The sequence below is a fragment of the Sander lucioperca genome, chromosome 14 (assembly GCF_008315115.2).
Source record: "Sander lucioperca isolate FBNREF2018 chromosome 14, SLUC_FBN_1.2, whole genome shotgun sequence".
Classification (NCBI taxonomy): domain Eukaryota; kingdom Metazoa; phylum Chordata; class Actinopteri; order Perciformes; family Percidae; genus Sander; species Sander lucioperca.
In genome coordinates, this window is record NC_050186.1 from 7,259,132 (window position 1) to 7,279,907 (window position 20,776).

General features: G+C 42.0%; 1 protein-coding gene and 1 long non-coding RNA gene across 3 annotated transcripts in view; one reads left to right on the forward strand and one right to left on the reverse strand.

Annotated features, from left to right (window-relative positions):
- Positions 1-20,776, forward strand: part of slc12a2 (solute carrier family 12 member 2) — an 86,394-nt gene that overhangs the window by 15,479 nt on the left and 50,139 nt on the right. For both annotated transcript variants that reach the window (XM_031282363.2, XM_035991414.1), the window contains exon 2: positions 13,809-13,928. In XM_031282363.2, coding sequence (XP_031138223.2) covers positions 13,809-13,928 — 120 coding nt within the window. The remainder of the gene's footprint in view (positions 1-13,808; positions 13,929-20,776) is intronic.
- LOC118493060 lies at positions 4,089-19,339 on the reverse strand. The gene is made up of 4 exons (XR_004895005.1): positions 19,238-19,339; positions 9,012-9,023; positions 6,698-6,700; positions 4,089-4,100 (listed from the first exon to the last, which is right to left on the reverse strand). It is a non-coding gene; the product is annotated as an uncharacterized LOC118493060 (long non-coding RNA).

Here is a 20,776-nt window from a genome sequence, read left to right on the forward strand (position 1 = left end):
CAGAAAATAATCCACACCTTAAAGGACTATGACAATAGATGTTGGTTGCAGCCCTAGTCAGCGAGTCTCCCAACTCCCTCAGCTGAGTTACCTTCAGCATGGGGCTTTGAATTCAGTGCTCAGTCTTACACAAGCCAACATAATCCTGGGCCTGTACTGCTGTCTGACTTTTTTGTGTTGTGGTTCAGAGGGAAACTATTAGTTCCAGGCTTGCTGACACAACAGAAGCTTATTTGTTTTTTGATTAGGTGTGTTGTCAGTCCTGATCATTTATAAATAATAATTTGTATGTAGCCATGCTCTGTCCTTCCTGGCTATCTTGTTGTCACGTCACACATTTGTAGAAGGTCTTGAAAAGTTTTTTTTAAAAACCTCGCTTGACTTTGAGACGGTCTTTGTCCAAGGTTAAAGTTTGATAAATCTAAGTGCATCGTGTTTTTTTTTTTTTTGTAGTGCTGCCGTGCGAGTCATGCTACAGTTTGCACTGCCGTGCTAAGCTCTCGATGCTTTGTCGTCGTCGTGCAAAGCCAGCCTTTGTGTTGCTTCAGCCATGTAGATAATGTTCACTAACTCGTCCTGTGTCCGTGCTGTGCATTCAGCAGTGAGCCCCCTCAGCCACACCAGATACACTTATTGAGTGTAAGTCTGAATGTCTGCTTGGTACCTGTGAGCGGGCCACACTGTGGAAGACTTTAGGACTGACTTCAACCTGTTCCTAATATATGGCCTCAACAACGAACTGTCCTAACACACAGTATCCTCCTTCTCCTTTAGCTTTCACTGACGTTACTGAAAGGGTTTGAGTCTTCCACAGTGGTTCTGTGGCTCCCACCTGCTTCCTAAGAAGATGGTGTTTTCTATAATGTTCTGTAGTGATTTAATCCATTTAGTGTGGAGCCGCTGTGGCAGGAAGATTTGAACAGCCTCTCTTTAAAGGACATTATACTCTTCTACTGTTCTACCAGAACATGTTTACATGCTTTAATGTTAAAAAACAACTTTTTATTCTTCTCATACTGCCCATGGCTGCTGCTCTTGTGTTCCCCCTCTGTCTGACACGCTCTGTTGGAGTTCCTGTCTCTTTAATAAGCCCAGTCTGCTCAGATTGGTCAGTGTTTCCCGATCTCCGTAGTCTCCACGTCTGAGCCTCTGTACAGTCCGGAGACTGATTGTAACAGAGCATATAGCCAGACTTTCTACTGTGCCCAAGATTACAGCTTTCCCTGGCGTTCACATGTAGTTAGCAGTGGATTGTAATGGAATATAGCAGCACTTTTCTACCCTCAGAAACTACAGATCAAAGCTTGTGAACCAAATATTGTACGACCAGGCATGTTCCAGCAGGAATATGATCCAAAGCATGTAGCTAGCAGCAGTGTATGCAATGTAAACGCTGCAGTAGTGCCTGCCTGGAGCAGACCGGGCCGAGAGTACAAACAACTGTTATCTCCATTAACACAATGCTCTAGATCCAATGCAGACTTCTTCCAACGTCAGGACTTCAGGACTTTTTCCATCTCAAATCTAGATAGATAGATAGATAGATAGATAGATAGATAGATAGATATTTTTATATTTATTTTCCTAATGTGAAATCCATTGTTAACCTAGCGAGACTGGTCACTGAGAATTTGGTGCTAAAAAGTAAAAAAAAAAAAAAAGGTGATTTATTTCCATATCAGTTGTTTTGTCAAAGCCAGGGAGCCACTGGAGAAGGGCTAAAGAGCCACATGGGCTCCGGAGCCACAGGTTGCTGACCCCTGTACTAGAGGATTCTGTCTGGAATGCTTCAGCATTGATTAGTTAAACTCCTTAAATGTAAATCAGAGGGTTCTGTGAGCACAGTTTTCTCAGTTAAATAATGGTGGATACCTAAGCCTGAAGCGTAGATGTCTGTTTAATTACAAACTCTCAAATAGTTCTTTGTGCCATTCGAAAACGGCTGCAGATGCCACTATGTAGACCAAACTGTACAGGGCTTATCATCAGTGGATTGCAAAAACAAAGACACAGCAGAGAAACCTCAGTTTGTGATTTGATACCGCTGGCTGCAGTTGGTGTCCTAACTCTTCTAAGAAGAAACCCTGCGATGACAGCTTTTATCTTTGCAGCGTTCCATGGTCGTTCTGTTGCAAATGAACCCAAGGAACACAGTTTGTCAAAACTCTTTGTTTTTGACAGATTTGTGGACCGTCTACTGAACATGCACATGATGTGGAGAAGCCGTTGTTTTTCACATTCCTGAGCTTTAACTTCATTAGTGTCACAAAGATAAATGAGTCAAAGCAAACGGGCCCCATACATGTGTTAATGCATTCTTTCAATCATCAGTAGAAGACAACCAGATCGTCTACCAGAACAGTACTCACAGTACTGTTGGTCTCCATCAGAGATGACATGAAGAAACAGGCTGACAGTGTCCCTGGTGCCACACAAGCACAGCTGACCTTTAGTTTTTAGCGTTGCATAATGACATCAGCAGCCTGACCTGAAGAATGTGTCCCTTTGCCCAGCTGTTTCAATCATTTGTGCCAGAAGCAGATTTAAAGGGGCTGTAATCACCATTTAGAACATTAAAATAGCAGCACACAAATATCTGCTGTGTGAAGATAAAGTGGAGTGATGAATAGAGCTGCAACAATTCCAAATGTTGCTGTACGATTCATTGTCTCAGAAATAATTGCGATTAACTATTTGTCTCCTTCTGTTAAATTTAAAAATCTTTATTTATGCATTGCTTTTTTTAAACAATCCCAGGATACATCTTTTAGTTCTATATCACTGTCATGTGACCCAGATAATATAATAAAACAAACACACAGCCTATGAAGTAAACCACGCCTCTTTATTATCATAAAACTTTTTTTTTTTAACTGTACACCCCCCCCCCACCCTTGTCATTTTTGTTTCTATGAACATGTATAGGCTCAGGTGCCAAAAACTAACAATTGAAATAGTAATTAAAATATATAGCCCAACCAATTATCACTTATATAATTATAATTTGTCATATCTAAACAAAATCAACAATTACAGTCATACACCTTAAGACCATGTTAGCAATTCATTGCTGTTAAACAAAAACCGTGATTATTATTTCATAATTGTTACAGGCCTAGTGATGAATGGAGTCCCACTGTCTGTTGTCTCTGTAGTCGCCTCTCCGTCAGCTCCGCAAAATGTATGCTGAATTGTCTATTTTACAAATATTAGTTTGATATGGTTGATGTTGGACGGTGATGGCATCTGACTGAGTTCCTCATCAGGATCAGGAAATCAACTCGCCAGTCTCCTGCCAACCCTTGCCAACCTCCTGCCGACTCTGCTAGCAGCTGGCTCACGTTTTCAAATGTAAACGCAGAGGGAAAGGTGAGAGGATGAGCTCAAGCTAGCCAGACCGCTCTTGCGTTTCAAATCAAACCACAGCCGTTTCATTTCATTATATCAGCCATGTGAACCTGAGCTGGTTATGATTTAGGGCTCAGTGTGGAAACTCACAGTCAAGTACCAAAAGCTGGCATCCAAAGTTTTATTTCATGTAGTGTTTGTACAGCTGGTACTCACTCACTCGCACCATTCAGTTTGCCTAATAATAAAGTGATTTATTAGCTGGGTGTTATCCTAAAATCATTGGGAGATCGGGCAGGTTAGTTAAAGAGTAACACTCGGCATGTATGAACTTAACATGGACGTTCATTTAGCACCAACCTTCAGAGCGCCACAGTTTCCACATATTGTGCACAGACAGAATTCGGTTAGTGCTCAAATGATTGAGACGTGTGTAGACCTAATTAAACTAGCACGTAAAATAAGTCCAAAGTGATGTCTACTGTAATTCGTAAGTTGTGCACCTTCTCTCTGTAACAGCTGGAGCCCATTAACAGAGACTCTGCGTTATTACCCAGAACGGGGTGATTTCATGACTTCACTTTGCTCTTCAGTCTTTGGACTTGTGCAGGGTTTCTAACCAAGAACAATGGGTTGAACAGCAAATACTTGAAGTTAAAAGACTGTGTCTGATGTAGAGTCAGAGCACACTGTCTGTGTCATGTTGGCTGTTGACACTGGCTGTTCTTTTTACATTTCCTTGTGTAGCTATCCTTTGGACTGATCCCAACAGTGCTCCTGCCAAGGATTGTATTTTTACCCCTATTGATGTCTGTGTTTCATACCTGACATTTAGTATGAATCTCTTGTGTTATGAGTGTACTTTAGGGCTGGCCGATAGTGTACATCCTCCTTTAGTCTTACTGTCTATATTAGTCACCATCCCAGGAGGGTTATATGATGACTAATGCGGTACCACTGTAAGATATACCCTCTCCCCTCACAACACACACATGAATGCACTCAATTATTACATCAGATGCCCACGTTTCCTTCATTTCCAAGTTTATAACCTGGAAATACTTCTGAAGACCAAACCCTTAACAAATATGATATCTGCTTCAATATCCGTTGCCAGGGGAACATCTGTTTTCAGTTTGCATGCTTTTGTACTTCTTCAGAGTGGAGCTGTGCTCTGCAGCAGCATGGCCTCATCAAAGTGGTAATATAACGTTTCAGTGTTGTGGTAGTCTCTCCACAGCTTTGTGTCAGTGCTGGACTATGGTCTGGCTGCAGCTGACAGTCTGGGATAGGGCAAAAATCGTTCTGGATGCTTGTATTTCTTTGAAACAATCACAAACGTCTTGGGCAGCGCTAAGCTCTGGATGCAGCAACGGTGCCCAATAAATGGCAGAGATAGCAGAAGTGGAGGAGAATGCTTGACGTCAGGCTTTATACCTGCACACAGTACAGCAGTTACCAGCCTTCTGTTTTGGGAACTCTGCCCTGACCAGGAAGAGAAGGTTGGCAGCACACATTGCATAGTTTAGCTTCAAGTCTGTTGCTAATAGGGGTGCAACGGATCACAAAACTCACGGTATGGATCGGATCACTGTTTTGAGTCACTGATCAGATCAATTTTCGAAAAAACATAAAACCCAGCGAGTAGCGGAGTTCTCTTTCCTGGGGGAAAACAAAGGACTTTCACCCAGTAAACGCGTGTTACTCAGGAGTGTTCCAAAACACCATCTTTTTTTAAACTAGTTGTTTTGGTGCCTAAACCTAACTGTCGTTGCCGCATAATGCTCACTTTTTGTTGCCTAGACCGCAATCTCGGCCAAAACGGCCGTTAGCTCGCGGTGCTCTGTACCCGGCTCAAAGCCCCCAATTCTCGGGTAACTCAACTACCAACTGCTGCTGATACGATTGAGCTCTGTAGCTGACGTCACAGCTTTTCGAGTTCTTCCTCTCCAGTAGCCATGGTCATCTATCAACTGCTTTTAACATGCCCCCTTCACATGAACAGAAAATTGCGTTGCCTGTCACTTTTACCCATGCAGCTATATGAGGACATCATGGCTTTTTAATTGTGGACAAAATAATTGCTATATCTTTGTTTGATTTTATTAGTTAGAATGGTCGCTCCGTAAAGTTATAGAATACAGAATACCCGCACATGGTGCTTTGGCTGTTAAAAAAGATTGAAAATGAAAAGTAGGAAGGAACCATTTGGAGCTGAAGCTGCCTGTTGGAGCTGCCGTGTCAGATCGCAGCAGTGTTGCTGAGTCATTGAGGGCACCCAGGCAGAGTGCTCCTGTCGACAGATGGCCCAGGTGAAGTGATGCTCCTCCCTCCCTCCCACCTCTCGGCTCTGTATTCCCAGAGGCCCGCCACTCTCAGGTCATTTATAACACCATCCATACGCTGATGGTAACAGAGCCTCTGTGCTGAGATCCTCCCATTTGTTTCATGTTTCCTCTCACAATGGGCAATTCATGTGCTGTACACAGGAAGGCTAAACATGTAACCGCAGATACCTCACACAATTACACTCAGAGTTTGAGCTGCTTCCGTCTGGCATTGATTTACAGTCCCAAAGGTCATTTATTCCCTCTGCCATACAGGGATTGGGCAAAGAATGAAGTCCTGCATCAGGGAAAGCCTGTTATGTTATAAGATGTGCTCTTTTATTCTTTATAAGCGTATTTGCTGCCGCCTTTCCATTTGCATACTTTTTAATGGTGTTGTATGCGTGTATGGAACTTTGAAGTACTTTGGAGATCCAAAGACATACTTCTACTGAGGTGGACAATCACGTCATTCAAATCAAATGAATATTTTACCATCGATCTCTTGGGATGCACCCATGTTAGGTGCAGTAAATTCATAAGTGAACGGTCATTGAGGTGGGGTTAATATGGTAAATATAGTGTAATTTTCAATTTTCCATGTAATTTCAGCAGCATTAATTCAATCAGTCCAACAAGAGTCAAGTCCTACGAGTTTTCCTTGTGAACATATTGTTAATAGGGTTTCCTTCATTAATTACAGCAGTCAGTTGCACTTTTCTGCTTTTTGTTCCCTAATAAGATAATGTAAATAAATCTCGACACACACTCGCACCTCAAAGCCTAACTGGAAAAGGAGAAAATAAACGCTTTTAACGTGAAAAATCGGTGCAAGAACAGCTAACTTTCATAGTCAGTAGAAATTATAAAAAAATCTAGAATCTATATCATTAAATGTGCTCATAAAAACAGGAAGAATTAAGAATAGTTTTTCTCTAGACACTATTTAAAGCCGTCATTTTTAATATATGCATTTATTTCCCTAATACTGAATAATTTTCCTGTCAGAGGAAAATGCACACACACTAATCTGATATGACTCACTGTTACATCAGTTAATGTCAGTAGACTCAAACAAAGGCTTGTTGTTCAGTATCCTCATAATGTGCATCAATAAAACACTAGTGTCCTCATCAGTGGACATGGACCCTGAGGACATGCACACATCACCGCTGATCAATGGACATGGTTCGCACAGCAGGCCAGGACTACAGCAGCACACGGCCTTTCTACTGCTGGAATTGTGCCTTTTTTACAGGATCCATAAAGCCAAGGTCATCCATATCCAAAGACAACTGTCTCAATAGGGGCTTTCCGACCGGAGGGATTTTTGCAGTTCTTAGAACTAAACGTTCCTAGACAGAAAAAAATTGGGGATTTTTAAGTTCCTCTGGCCTCAGTAGGGTACTTTTTTAGCTCCTACTTCAGAGCAGGGTCTTTTCCCTTTTCTCTTTTCCTAGGTGTACTTGATTGGTCGAACTTATAAGTCACGCCCACTGCCAACTCGGAAACGTGCAAACAGAGCAACAACCAACAGCGGGACATTTTTAACAATTTTCACCATCTTATTCATCATTAAATTCACTTCTGACAACGTTTTAGGCGAGAAATGAACTGTTTAGATTTCGAATATAGGCAGTCTTGCTTAGATCTTTTTTTTTTTTTTGGAGTTGAGAAGCTCCATGAAGTGAGGCGACAGCCAGCAGGCGCCTGCCCCGGCCTCTAGCTCGTCGCTCAGCTCAGACACCTCGCTGTAAGCTGGAGGTCTCTCAGACCGCTCTCGTAAATAAGAGGCTTTTATTTCGCCGTTGGCGTTTCGTTTGTTTAAATATCACAACACATGTCCATCATAAGATTAACGGGAACCTGTGGTTAACTGTCTTTATGGAGTTAAACTCCACAAGCGTGTCCTGCGGCTCGCCGGCCGTCGCACGCACGCACGCACGCACGCACGCACGCACACACACACGTCCACAGCGCAGCAGGCAGCGGCGGGGTCTGTAAAGCCCCGTCTGTGTTGAGCAAAACATTACGTGAATTACTACAAGAATGGACGGAGTGTGGAACTCGGAAAAGTGGACTGATGCGGAGGTGCAGGCACTGCTGGCCATGTACGGCCTCCTCCATGCTGCTGCGTTGTTGTTGTATGTGGCGCTAAGGTCTAGTGATGATGCTATAAAGACCGTTGCCGTGCTTGCGTCACTCCCTTACCCCTCCTACCAGTCCCTATGGCCACTTGGCCAGTGGGAATGCAAACAGAAAAAAAGATTTTGGGGGAAGAGTAGTTCTTAGAACTGTTTAGAAGTGTACTTTTCCTCTAAAAAGTACAAGTACTATCCGGTCGGAAAGCACCTAATATGTAAACAGACAAACGGGAATGTAAATTGTAGTCCATAATGTCCAGAGAATATCTAGATCAAAAGCAAGTCGAACTAGAAGCCTTTTGTGACACTAGAGGCCCAAGAATGGTGATATCCCTGCTGCCACTATCGACAGAGACTGACAGTTTTCCCTCGTTTTGTGGAAGACTTAGGTGCCCGTATTTGGCCAGGGGTTTAGGCGTCCTTCCTCAAGAAAATGTTAAAACCAAAACCGATATTTCCCCATAGATTTTGTGTCTCTTTGTGGGATTTTGTGTTTGTTTTTTTACGTCCCTTTTCCACATAATTTTGGACCATTACTAATTCCATATCTGTGTCTAAAACATTGGAAAAGCTAGAGCAGATGATAAATATATAACCCTCAAAAAGCTTAAAGACAGAACTTGCTAAAGCAGTCCAACTACAATCATTAGATTTGAGAAAAGTCTTTCAGTTGCATTCTTTCGGGCTTAGGTGATTGAATGCAGTTAGTTTACAAGGAAACTCCATTAGCATTAGGTGTTCATTGTCCCTGAGGGTGAACCAATGGGCTTTCCTTAAAACCAGCCTAAAACCCAACGTACACGTAGTATATTTCACATAGTCATAGTCATGCCTTGACATTTGCTTAACGCAATCATGGTCCTGGAAAAGAAATGAGATTAAACATTGGTATTTTTCTAAGCAGCAAGCCACTAAGGACATGAGAAGGATGGTTATGGCTGACTTTTGTTCAACTGTTGTTGAAGTAAAGAACAATCTTCCTGGCTGGTGGGGGGAGGAAATGCTGTGAAAAGCTTCACAATAAGTGGTGAGGGTTGGTTTGCAGAGTTCTTGAGATCCTTAACAAGTGCTATAAATGCACAAAGGACAGTATGCTGTATACCCAAAGAGTCCTGGCAGGGAGGCCACCAACGTCACAGCATTGTCTGTGCATGGGAGGGGGGGGCTTCCTGTCTTTAACTGCTGTAGTAACAGCCATGTGTGTCTGTCTGTTTTAAAGAGCCAGTGTTGTCAAGAGAGTTGAGATCTGTCACATTTACATTACATGATGATTGTGCAGTCATATTGTGGTGTTAACCAAAAGTAAAAGTATCACATTGAAATACAGTCGGTCAGTTATTCTCTCAGATTTGAACCATTAAAATATTCAAGTGTGTGGCATTAATTTCATAGTTTCCCCTCAGCATGTACAGTGAACCAGCCTGATCTGACTTGCAGTCAGAATGAATAATTAGTGGGAATGCTGTTCAACAGCATTCCCACTATTGTTGTTCCTGTCGGCCATTTTGTTTATTATTAGTGGGAATGCTGTTCAACAGCATTCCAACTATTGTTGTTCCTGTCGGCCATTTTGTTTATTATTTTTCTTTTTATTCCCTCTTCCGTACGTATTTTGGCTCTCTGTAACTTCTGCATACGTTCAGCTATTAAAACCATTCAACTTCAGTGTTGAAAAAAAAATGTTCAGCTCTTTCAGCTAATGATGGGACTTCAACTTTTTTCTACTATTTATACTTTTTAAAATTTTAAGCTTTTTGTGACTTTTTTTTAACATTGAAGTCAATGAGAGCATGCTTCAAATCCTTCAAATCTTCTTCCGCTCCCAACGTTTTCAGCTCCTTCATACTTTCACCTACAGACGCCAGACAAACTTTATAATGTTCACAAAATATTCAGTTATCCGGCTCTATCTTTTCAGTGTGATATCTTTTACAGTTTTTGTGAAAAAGCTGTTTAAGTTTAGTGATCATTTCAGGATTTTTCTGCGTTTCTAGTGAGTGTGTGTTGCGTCTCCTAGAGTGGATGATGTCATCGCCAGAGCACAGAACGTAAAAAAAAATATCTTTGTCCCCTCTCTATAAATTGCTCTCACGCCCACAATATCTACTTGTCATACACAATTTATACATCAAAACATAGGTATTTTTGTCTAGTTTCAGCCAATGTGCTCAGTTCTGCGATATGACTTATACTTTTGGCTCGATGAGCTTCCAAATGACAAGAGTTCCACATCTCACTCCATTCACGGCCTCCACATTTCCCAGCGAAACACAGAGCGAACCACTTTTTTAAATCGCTGATATGCCCACATTTTTAAGTTTATCAACATAAATTTTACATGAATACGTTCACAAAGGTCTTGTGGTGGTCACGATTACATCATTTCACCGATAGCCCTTATCATTTTAGCAGTCTGAGGCTTTATTTGAGAGCTTGCTCTGTGTCTTTGAATAGCTCCAGTGGGGCACAGCTGACAGTTTCAGCAGGTGACACGGTTGTTAACCTGATTAAAGATCAAAGAGATCTCATCACAGACTTCAAAGGGTGTTTTCACTGGTCATACGTTACCATGACAACCCTTTCACAGACAGTTGAATTGAATACTACAGGCAGTAATATGAACATTAGTCTACAGCTTTAGTGTTCCACTTCTGTCTGACTGTCTCTGTCTCTCTTTGTCTGTCTCTGTCTCTCTCTGTCTGTCTCTCTGCCTGTCTATGTCTCTCTGTCTGTCTCTGTCTCTCTCTGCCTGTCTCTGTCTGTCTCTGTCTCTCTGTCTGTCTCTGTCTCTCTCTGTCTGTCTCTGTCTGTCTCTGTCTCTCTCTCTCTGTCTGTCTCTGTCTCTCTCTGTCACCCTCTGTCTGTCTCTGTCTCTCTCTCTCTCTCTCTCTCTCTGTCTTTCTCTGTCTCTCTCTGTCTGTGTCTGTCTCTGTCTCTGTTTCTCCCTGCCTCTGTCTTTCTGTTTCTGTTTCTCTCTGTCTCTCTGTCTGTCTTTCTGTCTGTTTCTCCCTGTCTCTGTCTCTCTCTGTCTGTCCATGTCTCTCTGTTTGTTTCTCTCTGTCTCGGTCTGTCTGTCTCTGTCTGTTTCCGTTTCTTGTTTTTATTCCCTCTTCCGTACGTTTTTTGGCTCTCTGTAACTTCTGCATATGTTGAGCTATTAAAACCATTCAACTTTTAAAATGTTCAGCTCTTTCAGCTAATGATGGGACTTCTTCAACTTTTTTCTACTATTTATACTTTTTTAAATATTAAGAATTTTTCAGGTAATTCATTTCAACTTTCATCTTTGACAGTATTACAGTTCATCCTCCAGCTTTTCTAACAATGTATTTTAGCTCTTCACTTATTTAGGTAATGCAGTTTAGCTTCCAACTCTAACAATTTTCCTGATATTTCAGCAGTGTAGTGCATTTGAGCTTTAAGATTTTTCATACAATTTGTTTCATATTTCTGCATTTGTGAGTCATTATCAGTTAGAAAATATACTCAGACCTCACAATGTTCTACATCTTTTGTCATTCAACTTTTAAAGCCAACAGTTCAGTTTAGCATAAGCGTTGAACTTTTTAATGAAATCCATACTTATTAAAACGATTTCCACTTTTTCAAAAAAATCTTTCTCTGAATAGCTGCAGCGTGCCGCAGGTGACATATGTCACTGTATGACAATGGCAGCAGGTGTGGTGATTAGCTTTATTAGAGCTGAAGGAACACTTTCCACAACCAGGTAGTGATGGCTCAGTGGATGTGACATGTGACTTTGGTGTGGGAGAACCAGGTCTGAATCTCACTGTAAAGCATTAACCAACGTGTTCTTGAGCAAGATACTTAAGCCATAGTTGTTTCAGATGTGTTTTACCTCTGACATATAGCAACTGGAAGTCGCTCTGGATAAAAGTGTCAGCTAAGTGACATGTAATGTAATGTTGTGATAATCTTTATACACTTTTCCCCAGACATTATTCTGTTCTTTATTCATTTTTTTTTAAATTTTATTACCTCTTCCGTACGTTTTTTGGCTCTCTGTAACTTCTGCATACATTCAGCTATTAAAACCATTCAACGTTTAAAATGTTTAGCTCTTTCAGCTAATGATAAGACTTCTTCTACTTTTTTTCTACTATTTATACTTTTTAAAATATTAAGCTTTTAACACTTTTTTGTAACATTGAAGCATGCTTCAAATCCTTCAAATTTTCTTCCGCTCCCAAAATTTTCAGCCCCTCCATACTTTCACATACAGTTCTAAATAAACAACCTACGGTTCTCTCACACTGTCTCTCACTCATTAGCATTAGCAGGTGTGGTGATTGATGAATTCAAAGACAGGCTTTATAAGTGCCAAAGGAACATCAGTTTTCTATACAGGTGGTAGTGTAGTGGAGATGGCCATTACCTTTGGTGTGGGTGATCCTGCTTCAAATCCCACTGTGATACATCAGTCAATGTGTTGCTGATCAAGATGTCATTTCACTTTTTCAATTATTCTCACTACTTCAACTTATTCTTACAGATTTAAGCTATTCAACCAGTTTAGCTTTAGCAATTCAGCTATTCATGCTTTATTTTGGCTCTCTCTTTTTCCTCTCTTTCTCTCCTCTCTTCTCTCCTTCTCTCTGTCCTCTCTTTCCTTTTGTTCAGTCCCATTCTTTTCACCTAATATATTTCACATCTCATATCAGCTAGATTGATGCTTTTTCGTTCTATGCAGTGTCTGATAATACAAAGTATTTCTTCTTTCAGCCGTTTTAGGTAATTCATTTCAACTTTCATCTTTGACAGTATTACAGTTCAGCTTCAAGCTTTTCTAACAATGTATTTTAGCTCTTCACTTAGGTAATGCACTTTAGCTTCCAACTCTTAACAATTTTCCTGATTTTTTTTTTTTTTTTTTTAGCAGTGTATGCATTTGAGCTTTAAGATTTTTCGTACTATTTGTTTCATATTTCTGCATTTGTGAGTGATTATCAGTTAGAAAATATACTCAGACCTCACAATGTTCTACGTCTTTGGTCATTATTCAACTTTTGAAGCCAACAGTTCAGTTTAGCATAAGCTTTTAACTTTTTAATGAAATTCATATGTATTACAACGATTTCCACTTTTTCAACTATTCTCACTACTTCAACTTCTTCTTACTGATTTAAGCTATTCAACCAGTTTAGCTTTAGCAATTCAGCTATTCAGCATTCCCACGCATTTTCCGCAGGAAATGCATTTTCTAGTTAGAGGTTTAATGTTTCTATAATGTACAGTTTATTTCTAATGCATTTTTGACTTCTACTTGATTTTGAAAAGGACTGGTCTGTTAAGGAGATACTAAGGCTGAAAGAGACTTATGTTTTGGGGCGTGTTTGTTTGATTGACCTTTTGTCTCAGCCAATCATACTCCACCCTGGGGCTTCCCTGTCCCAGCACAGCTCCAGTCAGAACCCCCCCCCTCCCCGACCAAAGTTGACTGTTCTAGCTCTAAGTTTACCAGGGCTGGGATCATATGCTTTAGTCCCGATTCAGTTATTTCCCGATACATGGGTGCTGATTGGATTTGTATTGGGATTTTCATTTATTACGATTCTAGAAGTATTGGGATTTTCTTTTCCTTCTTTAACAAAAACAAAAGTTGAATAAAACACTTCTAGAGACAATATATCATGAGACATTTCTACTGACATCATATGTCAGTCAGCTTTCGCTCTGTTTCGCTGGAAACCGATATGATGTAGTCGCTGCGACGGTACCGTAGAAACAGAAATTATTTAGGTCAATCATTGGTAAAAAATAATAATGATTCTAGGGAACAGAATCGATTTTGATCACGTCATCAAATGATCACGATACATACAGGTTTGGATTGTTTTCCCACCGCTAAAGGTTACCATGAGTAGTTGCATTAAAATCCAGGTTTTAAAATGTCTGTTCAGCGAGCTATTGATGACATCACCAATGTTTCTCCACATATAAACCTGATTGTATTTCCTTTGCTTTCTAGGAGCCATTTGAGGATGGCTTCGCCAACGGGGACGAGCTGACCCCGGCCGAGGAGGCTGCTGCTAAAGAAGCAGCCGAGTCCAAAGGAGTGGTCAAGTTTGGCTGGATCAAAGGGGTGCTGGTGAGTCCCTTCCAAACCCTGCTTTCCTTTCTCCTCATTTAGTCTTCTCTTCTTGTTACCTTTTTGTTTTTCATCAGATTTCTTATTCTTCAACTGACCCAAGAACTGTCAGGATCACATGGAAATCAAATTGTTGCGTTTCTGTAAATGATAGTGTGGTTAGATCTACTCTATCTGTAAAGTGTCCTGAGATAACTATAACAAAGGTAAAGTCAGGGAATATGATAGACTTTAGACTTTATTGTCCCCAAGGAGAAATTCTTTGTCACAAACTGTATGTTGTGGACACAGCACGCTTACAGAGAAACCAAAAGTACAAACATAAGAGAATGACATGCAGGGGAATAATACAGACAAGTAACGCAGACAGAGTGGCAGTGATTTATAGGGTTGGGCATCGTTTTGATTTTAACAATTCTGATTCCAATATTGATTCTTCCTTTTGATTCCGGTTCTTATCGATTGCTTATTTCACAGATAAGAGGAAACATTTGATTTTGATTTAATGGTGATTAACAGTTTTACCGGGCTTTTTCAGCCAGACTTTAGAGCACTGCTTACATTGCTCCAGTGCTGCAACACAACAAGCGCCTGGAAGAACAGTGGTTGCTACGGAAACCAACACTTGCGCGTGTTAAAATTTGGAACCGATGATCAGATTCAAAACCAAATTTTGCAACGATTCCAAACAATTCCAATAAAGCAAACTATTACATTGGAATGATAATTTTTCAAATGATTCCAAGTTGGAACCGGTTCTTGGTGCCCAGTCTTAGTGGCTTATCTGGTCTCTTGTTTAGGGCTGCTATGGCTGCAGGCACCAGGCTTTTGCCAAAGCAGTTCATATTATAGCTTTGAGTAAAAACCGTATTATAATGTGAGCCAAAACTACTAATGCATATTAAAAGTGAAATATATGATACATAATGCATACAAAAACATATCCATTTTGTTTTTAGGAGAGTTGAATGAGAGTTTAGGTGAGACCGTCATTAAACATTTGATTAAGTATCAAGACTTTGTAACAGAGTCTTACTGTTAGGTTACATTTGAAAGAAACCAGAATCAGCCAGTGCCAGATAAAACTGAGTTACAAAATTATAGCACTAAAACAGCTGCTAGACTCAAACTAAATGCTCCTCTACATTTTGCAACTTGCTTACTGAGAGAGAAATAGCTTAATGTTTGTTTACTTCACCAATGGTTCCATATATGTCTCGGATCTTACTAGGGCTGTCCTCGACTAAAGAACACTCATGATTTTGTCGACTTATCGATCAGTCGATTTAATCGACAGATCTGTGCGCTTTGAGTGGTTGTTAAGTCTAGAAAAGCACAATATAAATGCAGTCCATTTACCATCTGTAAAACTGAGTTTCTCCACAAAGAATCATGGAAAAGCACCACTTTAATTACTGTGTTTACCAGAGATGTCCTCAGATGTTTCTTGGGAAATCCTTCAGCACGAAAAAGCACACAGAAATGACTAATGGACTAAAGAAATCTGAGTCGACTAAGACCATAACGACCGATTAGACTAAAAGGGGGCGGCCCTACATTTGACTGTAATTACTGTACGTCCACACCGCCGCCGACTTGATCTTCTAAAGATACAGGAAGTCATTCATTTTCAATGGAAGCTGCTTCTCTCAGCTGCAAAGAGCGTCAAATCTGTCGGCGTCACGTTTTGGGCATTTTGAGCGACCAGAGCGTCAATCAGAAAGTTGAAAGTAGGTAAACTTTATGGTAATGAGCTATGACGCGGTTCAGCGGCAACCAATCAGAATATAGACGTCCTTCACGCTGGCTGATTCCAGAGAAACATACGATGTAAACTTTGGTTCCTACCAAAATATTAGTTCAGAGAAAAAGGAGGAGAAGCTCATCATGGCCGTTGCTGGGTTCCCTATCATTTATGATATTTGCGTATAGGGACCAGTTAACGTTACCTGCCGGTCACATGGTCTCTAAACAGTCCGCTCACGGTGAAGTCCTGCACGGATCAACAGCTGGCGGCTGCTCGCTCTGCCTGCATGCTGCTGCGGTTCAGCGGCTAACGAGCGAGCTAACTGCTAACAGACACCGCTGCGACCAACAACCAATACACATTCTGTCATTATATATGTCATTTATAAAAGGTTTCTAGTGTCAGTGTATTGGCCGTGCAGTGGCTGCTTGATCTTTTTCCATGATGAACATAGAATGCTGCTACGTCAGAGCGGCCAAAGCCTCAAACAGCTTCCCCGGACTTTCTGACCAGCGTCCTTGGCCGGGCGGCCAGAGCTTCTTTACAGCTCAAGTCGGCGGCAATGTGTATGTACGGTTAGGGCCAAGACATTTGACGTATTGATCGATGGTCGTAATGTGTTGATATGTCCGAGCGGGCGGTTAAACTGAGTGAAGTGGATCACAGGTGATAAAAGCTTGCTGCTATATAATTTGAAGTGTATGTGGGAGTAGATGACACGGTGTTGAGGATTTTAGAATATGAGTGTGAATGGCTTGTGGCTCAAGTCGGGGGGTGGTGGTTTAACCACTGAGGAAGAAATGACTCGCGTCTGAGAGATGTGGTTCATGTTGCACTCTCTTTGACACGTTTCCTTCTGTTGAAGTATATTCAGAGGATGACACGTGTCTGGATATTATCACCCTGCTCCGTCCGTACTTCCTCTCTAACACAAACCTCGCACTAATCATCATGTCTCCTGGTTTCTAATGGCTTTTATCAAGTCGTTCTGAATATAATCTTCTTAACGTATGATACTTAGGTATCATACTATCAGTGAGCTCCACAGCGCACATCCAGATGGACTATTTATTGTTGCTGGTGATTTCAACCACACAAATCTCAAGAAATTTCTACCAAAGTTTCATCAGTACGTGGAATTTGCAACGAGAGGGGCTTATCGAGCCACGCCCCTCCCCCACATGGGTCACATCTCAGTTATGCTAATTCCTGCATACCAGTCTCTAGTCAAACGCACAAAACCAACCCATAAGGAGACAAAGACCTGGCCTGAGGGGGCCATGTCAGCTCTTCAGGAAAGTTTTGAAAGCACAGACTGGGATGTATTCAAGCAGGCAGCCACCTACAACACCACCATTGACTTAGATGAATACACATCAGTCTTCACTAGCTACATCAGCAAGTGCATTGACGATGTAACCACCTCTAAAGGCCTTTTTATGCTTCTGTATAGAATCGACGGCGTACCCCTGCAGACCCCTCTGCGTCTACGCCGTAGTCTGACGTGCACCTCTCGAAAAATGTAACTACGCAACATGTCGCAGCGACACACGTCACTCGGCCATGGCTTGGTAGCGTTGCATTTCCCCCGACTCATTTCCTGGTTCTCCTTCTCCATAACAACATGAAATCAAGGAGAGGGTTAACTTCTCCTGCTCCAGATTTCCCACCGTGGTCAGAAAGAACAGGGGAGACATTTTGTTTCTCTCACTAGGACTCTAGAGTCGGGACTCGCTCCGAAGCTAATCGCTGTCACTCTCTCACTTCTCCCTTGCAAAGTGCACTCATGCTCAGAAAATTCACAACCACTGCACAGACACCAAAGACACACGATGCCTGTGGCAGGGAATACAAGCGATCACCAACTACAGGCCAGCTCCACTCTCCTGTGATGGTGATAGCTCCCTCCCTGAAGCACTGAATCAGTTCCACTCAAGATTTGAAGAACAGAATGACACCGTAGAGAGGAAAGCCACCCCTCCCCACAACGACCAGGTGCTATATCTGTCCACCTCTGAAGTGAGGAAAACTCTGCTCAGAGTCAACCCGCGGAAAGCTGCTGGGCCAGACCAAATACCAGGTTGTGTGCAAACCAATTGGCTGATGTCCTGACCGATGTCTTCAACATCTCTCTGAGCTCCACTGTTGTCCCTACCTGTTTCAAGACCACCACCATCATCCCCGTACGAAAAGAATCCACAGTGACCTGTCTCAGTGACTACCGCCCAGTTGCACTTACAGCTACCATCATGAAGTGCTTCGAAAGGCTAGTCATGAGATACATCAAGTCCCAGCTACCTGTCACACTGGACCCCATGCAGTTTGCGTATCGTCCGAACCGCTCCGTGGATGATGCCATCACCACTGCCTTTCACCTGGCTCTCACACATCTGGATACTAAGGACACTTATGTCAGAATGCTGTTCATCGACTTCAGCTCACATTCAACACCATTATTCCTCAGCAGCTGGTAAAGAAACTGGATCAGCTGGGTTTGGAAGACAGTGATTAGCTTCGGAGCGAGTCCCAACTCTAGAGTCATAGTGAGAGAAACAAAGTGTCTCCTCTGTTCTTTCTGACCACGGTGGGAAATCTGGAGCAGAAGAAGTTAACCCTCTCCTTGATTTCATGTTGTTTATGGAGAAGGAGAACCAGGAGATGAGTCGGAGGAAATGCAACGCTACCAAGCCACGGCCGGGCGACGTGCGCCGCTTCGACGTGCGCCGCTTCGACGTGTAATTAAATTTTTCGGGAGGTGCACGTCAGGCTACGGCGTAGGGTCCGGCGTAGACGCAGAGGGGTCTGTGGGGGTACGCTGTCGATTTGATGCAGAAGCATAAAACGGCCTTAACCCATGACTGTGCAGCTACACACAGCTCAAACCACATCATCAAATTCGCTGATGACACAACGGTGGTGGGTTTGATAAGCAGAGACAATGAGGCCCTGTACAGAGAGGAGGTGACACAGCTCAGCAACTGGTGCGCTCACAACAACCTGTCCCTCAATGTGGACAAAACCAAAGAACTAATCATTGATTTCAGACGACCTCCAGGCAAGCACACCCAGTCCATAAATGACCTTCCAGTTGAGATTGTTCAGAGCACAAAGTTTTTGGGCGTTCACATCACAGACAGCCTCACATGGACTCAGAACACTACACACATCACAAAGAAAGCCCAGCAACACCTCTACTTTCTGCGGAAGTTGCGGAAAGCACACCTCCCCTCCCCCATCCTGACAACCTTCTACAGAGGGACCATTGAGAGTATCCTCAACAGTCCCATCACAGCGTGGTTTGGTAACTGGACTGCTGCAGAACGAAAGGCCCTGCAGCGGATTGTGAGGACGGCTGAAAAGATCACTGGGGCCTCTCTTCCCTCTCTGACATCTACAACACCCACTGTCTGCGCAAAGCCATAAGCATTGTTAAGGACACAACACACCCGTCCCATGCACTCTTCTCCTTACTGCCATCAGGTAGAAGGTACCGCAGTATAACTGCGGTACCTTCAGAATGGGGAAGAGCTTCTTCCGTCAAGCAGTCAGACTGCTGAACAACAAAACATGATGCACATTTTTCACACTGAACTGAAATGCACTCCTGCACTTTTTTTCTGCTGCTAAATTCTATATATTCTACCTCCACCTCACAATGAACCTAACTTATACATAAAATACACAGGAGGAAACACTGATAATGACATGAACACAATCCCTTTTGTGATTTAGTCAGAAATGATTTTGTTTCCATTTCTTTTTATGATTTAATTTTGATGAGTTCGGTTCGCGCAAAAACCAAAAAGAGAACTTGAAGAACAAGTTGTCATGTCAACTCGACAACATAAAAGTCCTAAGAATGAAGTGGTAATACATGAGATCAGAAGTTAAGAGAATTAAGTTTAACTTTATGTGAGAAAGTCGAATATCAATATTATGTTAATGAAAGATTATTCTCAATGTTTTTGTAGTGCAACTTTTCTCAACTTAATTCTGATTATATTGTAACTTTTTCACTTGATTCTCATGAGGTTTTTCTGAATACATTCTAACTTTATCAAAGTGGATTTTATTATTTTATTTCTTTTCAAACTACAACTTTATTCTCATGAAATAAAATCAGAATTAAGTCCCAAATGGTTATCTTCCCATCCGTGGCTTTAATGAACTGTTGATTCGGTGCACTTAGGCCGGCTTCACACTGTCTGCGCGGCGTGACATTGCACCTGTCAATACAGAACGAGATATTCTGTAGCCTATTTTATCAATGGGAAACATACATGTGTACAGACAAGGCTAACAGCAGCAGCGCAGCGTCAGACGCGTTTCTGGTGTGAAAAGAAAAATCCACGCAGCCACCGCGCAACTGACATGCAACAGAAACGCCACGCTCACGCCACGTAGCCAGTGTGAAGCCGGCCTTACTTTGCTGCAGCAAAATACAGTGCCATGCAGCCACTTGAGAAGTCCTGTAGCACGAGGAGACCGCTATTCTTGCTGTGATTTTGTCTCCCGAGTTTCCAGCTCCAGTGTTAAAGGAGTGCGAGGACATGCAGCAGCATGCAGTGCTGTAGTTTTCTGCAGCTACCTCTCCCCAGCATGAGCCACTAGGGCTGGGTATCGATACCGGTACCAATACTGTCACTTTGATACCGGTTCCTGAACGATGAACAATACCAATTTTATAAAATCCATTTTAATAAAAAGTAATGACAACATTACGGCACAAATCTTTGTATTTGTCAGCTCCTACTACATGAGCGTCTCTGTAACATTTTTCCTGCGTGTCTCTACGACGTGTAATGTTAGACGGCTAATCACGGACATTATTAGATCTTGGTAGAAGCATGCTGCATGCTGATTGGCTCACTGACACTGATGTGATTTGCTCCTTAGGTGTTGAATTTGGGTATTGAATGGCGAGATATTTTTTCGATACTCCATAATAAGGAGGCAATTTGGTCAGTGTCTAAAAAGTACTGAATTTGGTTCCCAGCCCTGTGAGCAACATGCAGGTTTCTTTTGGTTTTCATATTAAAATCTTGCTATGTGTTGCAGTGAAGCATTACAAGTTCACCCAACTATTGTTAATATCAAATAA